The 14,200-nt window shown below is 44.5% G+C and overlaps 1 protein-coding gene across 1 annotated transcript in view; it reads right to left on the bottom strand.

Annotated features, from left to right (window-relative positions):
* Positions 1 to 1,501: 1,501 nt before the first annotated feature.
* CCDC92 (coiled-coil domain containing 92) overlaps positions 1,502 to 14,200 on the bottom strand; it is a 44,973-nt gene continuing 32,274 nt past the window's right edge. The window contains exons 4-6 of the mRNA XM_035564943.1: positions 4,444 to 4,651; positions 4,067 to 4,108; positions 1,502 to 2,626 (exon numbers count right to left, since the gene is read on the bottom strand). Of these exons, the coding sequence (XP_035420836.1) occupies positions 1,851 to 2,626; positions 4,067 to 4,108; positions 4,444 to 4,573 (948 nt within the window). The 5' untranslated portion in view covers positions 4,574 to 4,651 and the 3' untranslated portion in view covers positions 1,502 to 1,850. The remainder of the gene's footprint in view (positions 2,627 to 4,066; positions 4,109 to 4,443; positions 4,652 to 14,200) is intronic.

The following is a 14,200-nucleotide window of genomic DNA, read 5'->3' as shown; positions in this document are numbered from 1 at the left end:
CTTTAACCAATCATTTTTCAGGAACACAGCCTTCTCCCTGTCCCTCCCCACAATTCATGAAACAAATCCTACCACACAGCTGACAAGGCACAACACTGACGAGTGTTTCTTGGGCTTTAAACTAGCAAGTGACTGAATTGTGAAGGTGCACAGGCAGAGGACACAGGAGGCCTTAGGGCTAGTGGACACTCAAATCCTCTCTGACTGGCAACAACCCTGCTGTAAGTTATCATGCTACACAGGAAATTTAGCAGTACCACAATTAGGAAGAACAGCTGTCTTCATCCTGCCAGTGCCTTTTTTTTTTTTTTAGGGAAGCTGACAAATAGTTATCCAAGGCTCCCAAGGGACACACACACCAACACACAGCTGCAGAAAAAGCTTACAGGGTTAAGACTACAGCTGGCAAGAGGAAGGAAAGAGGGCAGGCAGGAATCCTTCACCAGGTTTCACAAAGGTTACATGTTCCAAGTTTTTGAAGGCACATCATAAGCTTAGCAGCATTTGGGAGCCATTTTTTCTTGCTTGTCCTACTCGGAGGCTGCAGACAAGAGTGAAGCAGAGGTGAGCTGGAGGTGCTGATCAGAATTTAAGAAAAAACTGTCAGATTTGTGCTCCCTTCCCAAAATTACATACTCACACTGCTCTCAGTATGCCTTTCTTTCCTAGAAAAAGAGAACAAACAAACATAAAAATCAAGTAGTCTAACAAGAGATGTTGGGGCTACCTGTTGCTAACTAGACAGGAGTAGGGGAACCAGGACAAGTACAAGGCAAGCGTGTCCCAATTGGCTGAGATGAAACTCGAGGATGCCAGATTCTCCTCTTGTATGAATTGGTTAAGTCAGTTACATTTCAAACTAAATGCACACATTTTGAAGGGACAGCATGGGCTTCTAAGCTGTTAGAAGCCCGTGCTGTCTGATGATACCCAGAACAAGTCTACAGTTTTCAGGAAACAAAAATAATCCCTTTATAAAAAAAAAGTGCAGGTTAGAGCATAAGGAACCATTCCCATATTGGATAGTCGGTTACATTTGCTCCCTGAAAAAGGAGCTCTGAGCCAGTATGGAAGGTGCCACAAGTGCAGTGTACTGACTAGTGTAAAACGTGCAATGAAGCCATTCGATTTAAAAAATAAAAAATAAAGAAGTGTTCATACTCTTTCTGTGAGAACCATTAACCATTGAAAAGAGTGCTTTATCCTCTCCTTCCCCATTTTTTTTTTTTTTTTACTTAAAGCCACAAACCAAAGTATTTAGGACTAATAAGTAATACTTGCTGGGACTCTCAGGATTTTTGAGACAGAGAAACTATGAACACAATTTGCAACCAAAAGCCTATGAAGGTTAAAAAGTCCTTAGTGCCTTTTAAAGTATAGCTGCAGCTGCATTATTTTCAATGCTACCATGAGAAAAGGCTTTGTCATGGAAGTTAATGTTTGTGTACGAATTGCTACATACACAGTGGAGACAAAAGACCTGTTGCTATTTTAAATGCTAACAGCCAATACCTATTGCTGCAGGTTTAGAGCTAAGTTTGTTTTCAGTAACATTAATAACACAGCCTGCAGCCTGTGCCTTTGTCCACATGTGTAGTTACCATAAATGGAGCAGTGCTCAGAAGCAAGCAGTCAGGTACCCCTGATTTGGCCACAGCATTTAGTAGTTATATGCCTTGCCATATGAACACAGTCCTATTAGGGTTCATTAGAGGAGAATAATCTATTAATGATGTATCTGGAAGAAGTTTGGCATGCATGGGGCATCAAAAGAAACTTTACTGCAGGTGCTATTTATCCTATAGGATCACAGTGCATAAACAGCAACAGAATAGAGCAAGTGATTTTACTTAAACAGTTCTGTCTGTCCCTGAGTGCTTTCTGACCACTTTGCTTCCGTTGACCTGATCCACTGCCAGCGTTTCAACCTCCGGCTGAGGCTGGGACGGCGCGACGTGGTGGATGCGATGCGCCACCCCAATGTGTGCCTTGTGTGGCTTCTCTCGGGCCGGACTGTGTGATTCACTGGATGCTCGATCTGAAGCAATCGGTGGAATAACCAACGGCCTCTCCTTGATAAGGTGCACCTCTGCCGTTTCTCTGGCCAACAAAAACGGAGTGGGATCAGGCATGGCATCCACAGGCTCTCTTAACAGCAGCTTCCGGCTATCCGATCCTATTCTGTAGGCCTCTTCAAACTCAGGGTTGAGTGGTGTTGACAGGCTCTTCTTCATTCTGCGTCGTGGAGTCTCAGGCAGTTTATCTTTGGGAGGGGCTGGCTTATAGTTGGACAACACTGGACTGCCAGAAGGGGTCCCCTCTGAAGTCCCACTGGAACTCAGCAGCTTCTTCTTAGTAGCGTGCAGTTGAGAAGTTAAATAAGCAATAGTGCTTGCTCTCTGCTCCAGTTCACTTGACAGCATATTGAGCTTATGGCTTTTCATTTTTAACTCTTCCAAATACTTCTTTTCTCTTTCTTTAATAGTGTTTTCCAGCACCATTATCATTGCATTCTTTTGCTCCAGTTCTTTCAATAATTCATTGTTTTCAGCCTCTTTGCTTTTCAGTTGAGCTTCAAGATCCTCACACTTTCTTTTGAGTTCATCACTTCGTGAACTACCATTTTCTAGAAGAACAGGAAAATAAGAAGTGTTTCAAGTTAATGATAGTCGTTAAGTTAAACAGTGGAGCAGGGTTCCTTTTGACAATTCACACCCATAAGACGACCCCAAAGGCTAACTTGTGCTAATACTGTAAGAATCACTTTATCTTCAGAAGCACTGGGATGGCTCTTACATAAGAGATGAAGAGCTACTGCCACTCACCACAGCTTAAAAGAAAGCTGTTGACACCAAGTAAAGATGCTTCATGCATTGAGTTAAACAGGGATTACAGAAACCATGCTTGCCATACTTGCTCAGAATTAGAGCCATTTTGCAAACTGGCTGGTCATTAAGAGGATCTTCTCTCCCAGCAAGCACCAGACTGGCTGGTGAGCAGGCCAGAACAGCTGTCCCAGCTCACCAGGAAGGCATGCCCAGGCTTTAGCTTTGGTCCCCCGTGGACAGCTGAAGCCTGTGACTGTAGGCAGAGACGTTCCTCTTCACTGCTGTAGAAGTCTCTCTGGGGATGAGGTGTCTGAGCCTGGCTGCCTTCTCTTCACAAGAACACGCCCCCCTGTACACCAGGGGATCTTGCACTGTGGGCATGCCCTACAGGCTGACCCCGTCTCCGCACCTGTGCCCTCACACCACACACGGGGCATGTGGGGTGATTTTGTCACTCTTCAGTTTTTACAGCTGGACAGCTTTCCAACTGTTCAGCAGGGACCTTCAGCCCAAAATTCTCCAATAATAATCACTCCAGTCACAGAACTTTCAGCTATAAATTGTTAGACATTGTCCCCTCCACAGCGGGCAATGTTCATGTCTGTCACAGCACCAACACACCGGCATTACTAACAGACCACCTACTCTAAAAATCCTGTGATGAGAAGTATCTGACAAACACCGCAATATCAAAAATTAATGCCGAGCCCATGCAAAGCAGCTCAGTTGCCTTGCTAGATTTGCCCGTGTTCTCTCTTATCCGCAACACACATCCTGTCCTACGCTGTCCCTGATCCAGGAGGTTACACCCAGGGAGTCTCTCATTCCTCTGCTTCACCTGTTGATAACATCACAGAAAGAAGAAAGCTTTGTGGTATGATAACAATACCAGCTAAGTTTTAATAAGTCTCTCTCCTGCCTCTAAAATTCCGTTCCTGCTCGCAATGCATGCAGCATACACAGGGAACTGATTGTCTAAAAACAGAGAGGAGTCAGCAGTTCTGCACTCTCTTCCTTGGTCTTTCGAAGATGACCTTGCTAAAGAACTTGTGACATTTATTCCATAAATAACCATAACTCTTGAAAGTAGAAAGCTACTCTTATATCTTTTGAATTTACAGAGTCAACATCCCCTATGCAAGGTATTCTCACCTACTTATAATGGAGAAAGTAAAACATTAAGAAACATGAGGCAGTTTAACGTGAACACCAAACAAAAAATGTTACGTATTCCTTACCTGAGAAGTCTGAAGTCTTTACAGTCAGCTCATAGGTTAAATCTGAAGGGGAAAAAAGTTGTTTAGCTTTCTTTGATAGAACAGCAACAAATAAACCACTTGGTGAGCATGTTTACAGTAATAGGAGATCCACTGCAAAAGATCAAATCTGTAAAAAACCAACCCAACCACAGAACAATCCCATGACAGTTTTTTTTTTTAAAGGCAGATCTCTGCTTACTGACCACACTGTCATGCCCTGAAATACACACACCCTAACTATACCACAATGGGGGGCTCTGTTGCAGAGGCTTCACTGCTCAAGTAGGAAGCAGTTACCCCATTCTTGTGAAAAGAGGCAAGCACTGACCCAGCGTATCAGCACGCTTTCCAGTTACCTGTGCAGTGCTGCTGCAGGCGTCGAATCTCAGCGTGCAGGCCTTTCAGTGTGTTGGCGTGCTCCCGCTGGAGAAAGAGTAGATTCTTCTGGGCACTGTGTAGCTGGTTCTCCAGGTTTGAAGTTGCCATCCTGGCATGCAGTCGCTCTGTCAGTAAACAGACGTAGAACGGTAACACGCAGTTATCTTGCGGATATAAAGATCCTCACTACAACGAGAATCAACAGAAATAATTGAATTATACTATTAACGAACTGATATGCAAGCAAGCAAATGCCCCAAAAGTATTAATGTTTTTCTGTTTCATGACTATTTCAATTAGTAGTGCTCTTGGTTCATAGAAAGCCTAATTTAACTCCAGGCCAGAGCAGCACAGGGAACTCATTTGTTTGGAGTTAACACACTTAAAGGATTAACTTCAGACAGACAAAGTCACTAATCCTGTTACAAGATATAAGTGGAGTTCTGAGAAATGGGCTAGTATGTCCCTCTGTCTTGCTGGGCGTTTTCCATGTACCTCCTGGGTTACAGGACTCAGTAACATCTCTGGACAAGAAAGAGGAAGAAAGGACTGTAGAACTGCATCATCATTAAAAAGAAACACAAAGTAAGGAGCCCTTAACACCCATCTGAGCCCAGCAGCGTGCGTGCATGTGGCTGCTCAGGGGCGCCTTAGCTGAGAAGCGCACACTGGAAGGGGGAGGAGAGCACTCTGGCTGCTGCTGCTTTTCAGCTGCACTACAGCATGGACACAGGCCCCACGGCACTGCCGCCTGGTGTCCCACACGGGCCCCAGTGACACTGCAGTGAGGCTGTGGAAAAGCACAATGCCCCATTTAAAGACAAAACAAGCAGATATTTGTTGCTCAGGTTATAAGTAAAAGGAAAACTCTTACACCACTGGGGTTTCCTCGCAGAGCAGCCTCATAAAACTATGCCCCTGGCCACAGCAGCGCTCAGATTCAAATAAAGACAGAAACGGTTTGCAGTACGATGCTGGGAAGCATCTTTGAAGACCCCTGCTGTGTTACTACTGCTCCTTGTAAGGCAACAATGGTTTTAAAACATTGTATACCCACAGGCCAGATGACAGAGAAACACCTGTCTAGTAGAGCTGAAGACACAGACTCCCAAATGAATTCTCTGATAAAAGGTAAAAGTGTCTCCTCACACAAGGTGCAGCCAGATGCTTCCCTGGGGCTCCCTCTGTGACATCTGAAGAGTACCTGGTGAGCTGCGGTGGCAGGATCACGCTCCAGAGGAGCATGAACAGGAGTCACCAGGTCCCTGGTGGATCTAATCACTCAGTCTGTCATGACACTATTTTCTTTATTGTCCTGCTTCCTAGGGAAATTTCAACTCTAAAATAAGTACGTTAATGAAAAAGTGCAAAGATGACAGCATGCCACCCTCCTGCAGCCTCAAAGCACAAAATCACTCAGCACAAAATACTTCTAGTTGCTCTTGAACTTCACAGTATGACCATTGCCCCTCTCTGCATACACAGGGTGCTGTAACATGAGCAGCACTGCCACAGCGATGGCACACAATGCTGCTCCACCTACAGCTGTTTTACAGAGGCTGCTGGATCTACCTGATAAGAAGGTTCCAGAAACATATGCCCTCAATTCCTCCACATTGCTAGATTTCTCCTTTCTTTAGCAAGGAATCTGTCAAGCTTGGGAAGCCTTCTCCTCCTCAGACAGCCTAAGAGCACAAGGACAGCACAAAAACAGGTGTACAGACAAGTTCGAGAGAGCCAGGCTGGTGGGGATACTGGGGTGAGGGGCAGTAGCTCATGCTGGATGGGAATCGCCCAGGCCATGCTGGGAGAAGTGCCATCTTTTCGGAGTGCCGCAGAGGACAGCTGCTGGCCTGCTCCCAGGAGTGAGGAGGAGAGGGTTCCCAGGCGCCCTGTGGTGCTCTGCACACAGCTGCTGCTGCCGCCCACCATCCAGCAAGGAGACGGGACCAACAAAGCCGCTACCACACTGTGTCAGACACTGCTGCTGCATGAGGAGCATTAGCTTTGTCATTTCAGTACTAAGGCTAAATTGAGTTATCTGTGTAGCTTTGTAAAAGCAGTTCCAGCATTTAGATTGCAAAGATAAGACTCGGGACTCTCACTGCCTGGACAACCATCTGCAATGGCATTACAGCTACAGACTGTAGTTGTGGGACCACGTCGTGCAAGAGATGGACCTTAATTCTGTCCCCTGGTTACCTCACAGGCAGCCTTAAATGGTTCATATTGCTAGGTAAAACATTTCCCATTGGGCTCTTTGGGTATGTAGTTTTGTGACAAAGATTTTATTCTACAAGTTTAAAGTTAGTAGAACATACAGTCAGAGAACACAACATGCATTTGTCATTCCTTAAGATAACACAGACTCATTTTTAATTTTATATCTTTCATCCCAAAGATGTAACCCGAGGAACATCCAAATGACCCCAAAGAAACACCAGAGACAGAACCTTGATAAAACATTTGAAAATTAAAAATGTACGTATATACACACACACAATCTTCCTGACTTTATGTGTAACCGTAACTGACATCATCATCGATGACTTATCCCTACCACAGAAACATATATTTGACTGTCAAAAAATAAAGTGAGGGTGTAAGAGACTTTCACAGAATCGATTTCTATGCAAGAAGCAAAACAGAGCTTTCGGTTACTTTATAACGAAGATGAAAGATCAGGTTCAGTGCTCAAGAAGAATGAGGGAAACAGTGCCAACGTGCTTTATTGCATGGAACTGGTCAGTTTGCAATCAACACAATTAAGAAACAAGCAAGGTACAGATCAAAAATACTCTCAAAAGAGGTTCCTGGGTTGGCTAAATAAGAAGTAACCTCAGTCGTGCATTCAGGCTCCTGCGCAGCCACTACATGAGAGCGGCTCACTGAGCCGGGACTGCTTTCTGCCCTCCGGCAAGGGGACGCACTGGGAGCCCCATGGCCAGCCCAGGAACCTCTCGTGCTGCAGCCTCAGCTGGTGCCTCACGGTCACAGCAGTTACTGCGGGCACTGTTAGTTTAAAGGATTGTTGATGCTTTTGCTGTTACATTTTCAAAGTGACATCATCTTGTCTGCAAAGCTGACTTCAGACAGACAGAAGCTACTGAATCATCCAATTTTGTAAGTGATCATAATACTCTTATCGACTGAGTATGACAGCAGAACAAAACCTGCTTCAGAGTCCATTCCCTTAACACAGCTGGAGCTGAGACTGCGTGGTACACCAAGGCTCAGAAGGATTTTTACTAAGAAATGTATTTTCTAAAAAACACGAAGCACTGACAAGTGCTATGTGACAGAACGGTCTGCATATAATGTCCTGGAACCTTTCCTATCCCACTTGTTACTAACCACTTACAGGCTTTATGCTTCTAACTATAATCCCAACAGAAAAAGTCTTCTTCAGCAGCAACAAACTTTGATATGAAAAGTTCATAACTCAATTCTTGAAAATAAATGCATTTTTAAACTAGCTCTGAATGTGAGAACAAACAAGCAAAACAAGGCTGTCACTGTTGATGCCTTCAATTATTTTTTCACCTTGATCTCTTCCACACTAAAGATCACACTAGGATTACCTCATCTGAATAAAAACAATCAGAGGCAGGCTAGTTTTATGGGTTTGGGAAGAAAAAAAAACAAACTATCAGCACCAGAGCATCACCTCCCCCGCAGCACTGGTACGTGATCAGTGAGAGCAGTTCCATCAATCCACTAGGAGTTTTAGCTGCAGCCCCTCCGTGGTAAGTCGTTCCTCCCTCCTCCGAGGATAAAGGACCAGAGGGCTGGCGGCCTGCAGGCCTTCTGCAACCCTCTGAGGCTTTCCTTCCTCACTGCAGCCTTACAGTCTGCCTCTCCTCTCCTTCAGCCATTGCAGTGGTTGTCTAGGAAAGGGAAGGCCGCTGTGGTAAAGTCACAGTTTCCACAGAATTCATGGGCAGCCGCTTCAATCCAGTCCCCATTCTGCCCTGCCCTGTCATGTCTTTGTACACAGCACATAAAACACTGCACAATTCGGGCACCTGTACTCAGGAACAGGTGAAACAACCACGGAAACAGGGAAGGTGTCTTGCAGAGACAGTCACTATACAAAGCCACTTATGCTGAGAAACCTGCTTCAGCTACACAAATTAGTATTCATAAGAATATACTCCAAGACACTATTCACTTCGTAGCTATTTTACACTACATCTTAAAACACAATCGTAGGCTTATTATTAAAACCTGGGATCTGGATGAAATAGATTTCTACTGAATCTGCCAACTGAGTTCATTAATACAATATTAAAAATATTTTAGTTTCTTTTTCTTCCCTCATTTGTGCATCAGAAATTTCCTTGTAAGTTCAGCTGCGAATACGTTCACACCAGCACCCCGGATAGCTCTCAGATACCAAAGGATCACATGCATTTCACCCGCCTCTTGTTTTTCCCCATAGGAACTTTTTAGCCAGCACCTAACCAGAAAGCTGGCCAAACTACCAAAGCAGAAGCCAGCCACAGAGAAAGTATTTATCTCCCTAGAATAGCATCGAGTCCTTTTATGTCCCTAGAGATAATACAACCGAACTGGACAAAAGGTAACTGGAAAACACGGACAGATGTGCATTACATCAGGCAAACCTAGCCAACTGATACGTTCTGGGGCAAGTTTACCAAACAGACCATGTCAGAAGATCAGAAACACAGCACTAAGAGGAGGGAAAAAGCCTCCTGGCACGACATCCCAGAACAGCGCTCCTGAGAGCTGGGAGCTCCAAGAGCTGGACACCACTGGTGCTCCCCCTGGGAAACCTAACACGTTACACACTGTGCTACGTACAGAAAAACCTACAATTCATGCCTCTAACACCACCCTATTTACACAGCTTCCATGGCTTGTTCCGATTTCTTCAGCTCTGTCAATGGAGTTTTATTTTTCTTGCTTTGCTGGTGCAGCTTGTCATTTTGGAATTGTTTACTATTCTAAAAGTACCACTGAGCAGACTGATTGCTTTTACTGAGGAATTACTCCGCAATCGATACGAAGGACTTAACTTCCCTACAGAGAATACTGGCTGGCACCACTGTTTAAAGACTATTCTGGCTATGGCCTACTCCACCTACTCCAAGCTCCCTAAAAATTGTTAACCCCCTGTTTTGTGGTACCACACGTAGCCACAAATCACATCCAACAACTGGTCTCAGGGGCAGCTGAGATCTTACAGAAACGACTACCAGTCTTCAAAATCTACTCAGGTACATTCCTGTTGGAGTTTCTAAGAGGAAATCCTATAAAGTAGTTGCGGGATTGCAATAAGCTCATTACATCTCCTGCTCTTCCAAGCCTTAAGGAATGTGAAGCCATGGATATGGTTACAATCAAAAAGCACAAGATAGATAGGAGAAATGCAGACGTCACCCAAGTCCTTAAGAGCCAGATGAGCAATCTTTACTCTCACCATGGAAATCAGCAGGACAGATTTCAGACCAGCTAAGGCAATGCTGGGAAGAAAGCTGTAACTGCATACCACAGAGTAGTTAGCTAGGACTCTATGGTTTTTCTTCCTTCTTTCGTCTCCAACACAAGTTTTTTTTTTTTTTTATTTTTTTTAAATGCTTGCTTTGTTCTTACACAAAAGGAACTGTGAAACACAGAGCTAGGCAAACTCCAACTAGGAATGCATGTGTCACTTGATAAGGTTGATAAAACATTAAAATGGGCATCGCAGTATTCAACGCTGCACTGGTAACACACCTGGTTCACAGGAAGACCAGCACTAAAACCAGTTTCCAACCTGTCACAGTCGCAAAGCTTTATCTGTATGGTGTCCTGCATTCCACCCTTAAACATACAGTATTTCTCATTTCCTGATCACTACAAAACATTTCTAGATATAGCTAGAGATTTAGATCTGGAGACAGCCCCCCAAGCAGTGGATTTAAAATTTCTTATGAATACAGTCTGGGAGAACAAACTGAATGAAGCAGCACTCCTTCAGAAACGTGAAGTGCAACACTAATCCCTGCTACACCTAAATCCTCATCTTCTCTTTACTACGGGAAGGTAATTGAACATTCTTGTAAGCTCACCCTAAAAAGGAACTTTTCCATCTCTTTCCTGAGTGTGTGCGCCCTTAAAAAGGGAAAAAAACATCTTAAATTTAAAATAAAAAGAAAGGAACAAGAGCTTCCAATATCCAACATCATCACATGCTCACCATAAACAACTGCTAACATTTTAACAGCCAAATCCTACCTTGTAGATGATGAACAGGCTCCAGGCCTTTTCTGATCTCAAGTATTTGGATAGAATTCAAAACATTTCAATGAAATGAGTGTAATTTTCTGGCTGTGTATTATTAGGTGCCGGTGCACAACATCAGAGCATATCCATATCTCACTGCAAAATAAGAAGAGGGAGATGCTAATCTATGATTTTAGACACAGTCTAAAGGAATCTACTGCAACGAAGCCCAACCGACCACAGTTATTTTAACTTTTTCATTCCCATTTGGTATCCACTGAACAAAATAGAACAATCTCCTTCAAAATAGATGGGGCAATTATCACCTGGAACCACTTCAGCTCCCTCCCAACAAATATCCAAGTCTTTTTGGAGAGACATTTGGGCAGGCTAGCCTTTTCCTCTGGACTGGTATCTAGCTGTTGCCCCCTCCAAATGTGACAAAAGCTGCCAAAACACTTTTTGCATGCTGTACAAAATACAATTTCGAGAACTAATTAAGGACATGGGCTCTCTCGGAAGAGCCTTGTAAGTGATAGTCCCCATTTTACAGACTGTCACTGAACTGACCAAACATTGCTCAGTAATGTAGCTCTAATGATAAAATGCCCAACTGCTGGACACTTAGCTGTTCTCTGCTTAGATCAGCTCTGCCATCTCCAGAGACTTATGCCATCCGCGAAGTGTTTGGTCAGCTTGTTTCGAAGGAACACAGAGAAAGCCTGCGGTCTCCACAGCCAACTCGAGGGCTTTGCTGAGTGTCCTTCTGCTCAGACATTTCCTTTACCTGCCCTGCCGACCCAGTACCGCTGCATGTCTACCGATGTAGATCCAGCAGCACAGCCCAAAGACAGCCTGCTACACAGGAGCAGATTTATGACCCCTCCCCATGCCCCTGTGCATTAGACCGGACCACGTTCACTAGTCAGCAGCTCTTGAAGCCGGCCCTGCCTTTCAGACTACACTCTAGGCCACTGCAGCCACCTTCAGTACGCAGCACAGCTCGTAGCAACAACTCTGGACCCTATTCCTGTGCTTTTGTGTCAACGCGTATCAGTTCTTACCGCATCTAACTGTGGTCCCAGGACATTGTTCTCACGCTCTTTTAGTTTATGTCTTTAAAGCCAGACAAAATTAGTTCTTTCCTGGAGACAGCTGATGGCAAAGACAAAATGTGCCACCCCCCTCCCAGAGGAAGGGGTTCTCAGCACCCTTTCTACTTCTAAGACTTTTTGATGTTGTTTTACTGGGTAGTTTTTCTGCCCTGTTTCCTCTTCATTTTGTGATCAGGGATTCTGAAGACTCTTTACAGGGAATCTCTGAATATCCCCGAGGAAGCAAAGTTTTAATATTCTAGTAAAAAGAATAAAATTGTTTTGTTACTGTAACAGCAGTGGGTATGGCAGCAGGAAGAATAATTAAGAGGACACATCTCTGACAGCAATGCTTTCATTCCTCCAGATGCCTTAACCTAACAGGCTGGTGGTGCAGGAACCACCGACTGCTTACACGCTGCCCTGCGTGAAGCCACGAGGGCTGACAGGGACAACACACGCAGTCCCCGTCCTTGAGACCGCACCACCCCGGGGCTGTCACAGTGGAAGCAGACTAAAAATAAGTCAACAGTGAGACCGCTGCCATGCCAGAGACTGGAAGAGAATCAAATCAAAGAGAAGCAGTCCTGCAGCGGCATTTTAGACCTACGTATTTTCTGACTATTACCAAGGTATCCTGACGCTATAGCAACCGATGCTATGGCTGTCAAGAAGAAAGGGCTTACTCTGGCAGAAGACATTGAAAATGACTAAAGTTGGGCATCAGGGAAATGGGGAAGGCATCACCTAAATATCACCAATTACTTCAAAAACAATACTCTTCTTTAACGGTGATTTTTTTTAAAGTTATATTAAAACCCCTCATGAGTAAAGGGGTAATTTAGCAGAACAGGCAGGCTCTCATCAGTAGCTCCTGATGAGTGGATTTTCTATTTTATTCACCCCTTCATTCACCCTGGGGAGAAAGGAGTTTGTCACTGTAATACAGCCTCCATCAAAGCTTTCACAAATCGCACCCCAATCACAACTGGTTGGTTATAATACTGCAAAGAAACATACTACTCTTTCTACTAAAGCCAGTTTCTTTTGTAAGAAGGGCAATGAAAAGGAAGTTAGTCTCCCAATTCCCCCCAACACTAACATAATATCAGTGTTACACGTAAGAATGATTCTGATCGTATTACTTTCACAGCCATTAAGTTCTCCGGCTTCAGTTAAAGCTAAATCAGGACTTCACCTTGTATAGCACCTGTGGGAGGTGTACAAGGATATGTTAAGTACAACTCCAAACTCACGCTTAGAAATAATACTGTGATGGAAAAGTCAGTTTTTTCCCTTATGAACACCACTTTGTGTTATCTTTTGAGTTCACTCTCTATGATCAGTAAGCGGTGCGTGAATCACAGAAGGAAGTCACAGAAGATGTATTTGTGTCATTTTAAAAATGTCCCAGTTCTAAAGGCTTAATGAAATGCCAACCAAAACAATTACTATGGCTGGTTTCACATAAGTGACTTTTTTCCCCTCCCACTTAGTAGGAAAATAACCTGCCACAATGCAGATGTGCAACTATTCAGCTCTCCAGCCTAGCCACGACTTTGCCTCACAGCTTCCACTCGGATATACTGAGCAAGTGTACTGCCACATCTGTGAAATGCTCCAAATCCACCTTGCCCCGGACTGCCTAGTGCTGCAGGCCAGGGAAGTGGTCCCGCCGACACAGAGCCACCTTCCCACTGACTGGTTTTCACTGAGGGGTTCACACTGCAGCCACCTGAAGGGGAAGGGGGAAATGGGTGAGCAGGGCAGGCGGGTGGGATGGGCAGCTCCTGGCACTGCCTCAAACTTGAGCTCCCACTGCGAGGACAGCAGAGGGCATGATTTTTAGAGTTCACCCGGGATGAAAGGCGTCGAGAGAACTGGCTGGACCCAGCTGCAGAGCACAGCTACTCGAACTGCTCTGCAGAATAAAACAACAATTTTCCAGGCAAGTTTAACAGGCCGAGGAGTATGTTTGTTCTCTAAAGCATTCTGTGACAGTCTTTTCCTAAGGCATCGATTTGACTGTTTGAGAACAATCAAACAGATGAAAATTACTCTCCATTTTGCTGAAGTAAAGGTTTTGAGAGCTGCTGCTGACAGGAATCTAGGGGCAGTGGTTACCTATGTCTAAGTTCTCCCCTTAAAAAAGTACAAGATTTGTTATTAAATAATATGATGGTGAGACCTAGGTACCTTGTACTCTTACCTACATAACCCAGGTACCTGGAAGACAGCAGGGCTAACAGAGCTTGAATCAAGTTTTCATGAGGAACGGAAAGCAAACAAGCACACATACTTGTGTTACAAAGGAAACCTGCCACTAACGACATCATTCAGGCTTTTTCCACACAGACACCTCCTGAGTGCAACACCTCTGCCCCACAGCAGTGTGATCGATGGCACCTTGTGT

The sequence above is a fragment of the Cygnus atratus genome, chromosome 17, assembly GCF_013377495.2.
Source record: "Cygnus atratus isolate AKBS03 ecotype Queensland, Australia chromosome 17, CAtr_DNAZoo_HiC_assembly, whole genome shotgun sequence".
Lineage (NCBI taxonomy): Eukaryota > Metazoa > Chordata > Aves > Anseriformes > Anatidae > Cygnus > Cygnus atratus.
This window is presented reverse-complemented; position numbering and strand designations above follow the sequence as displayed.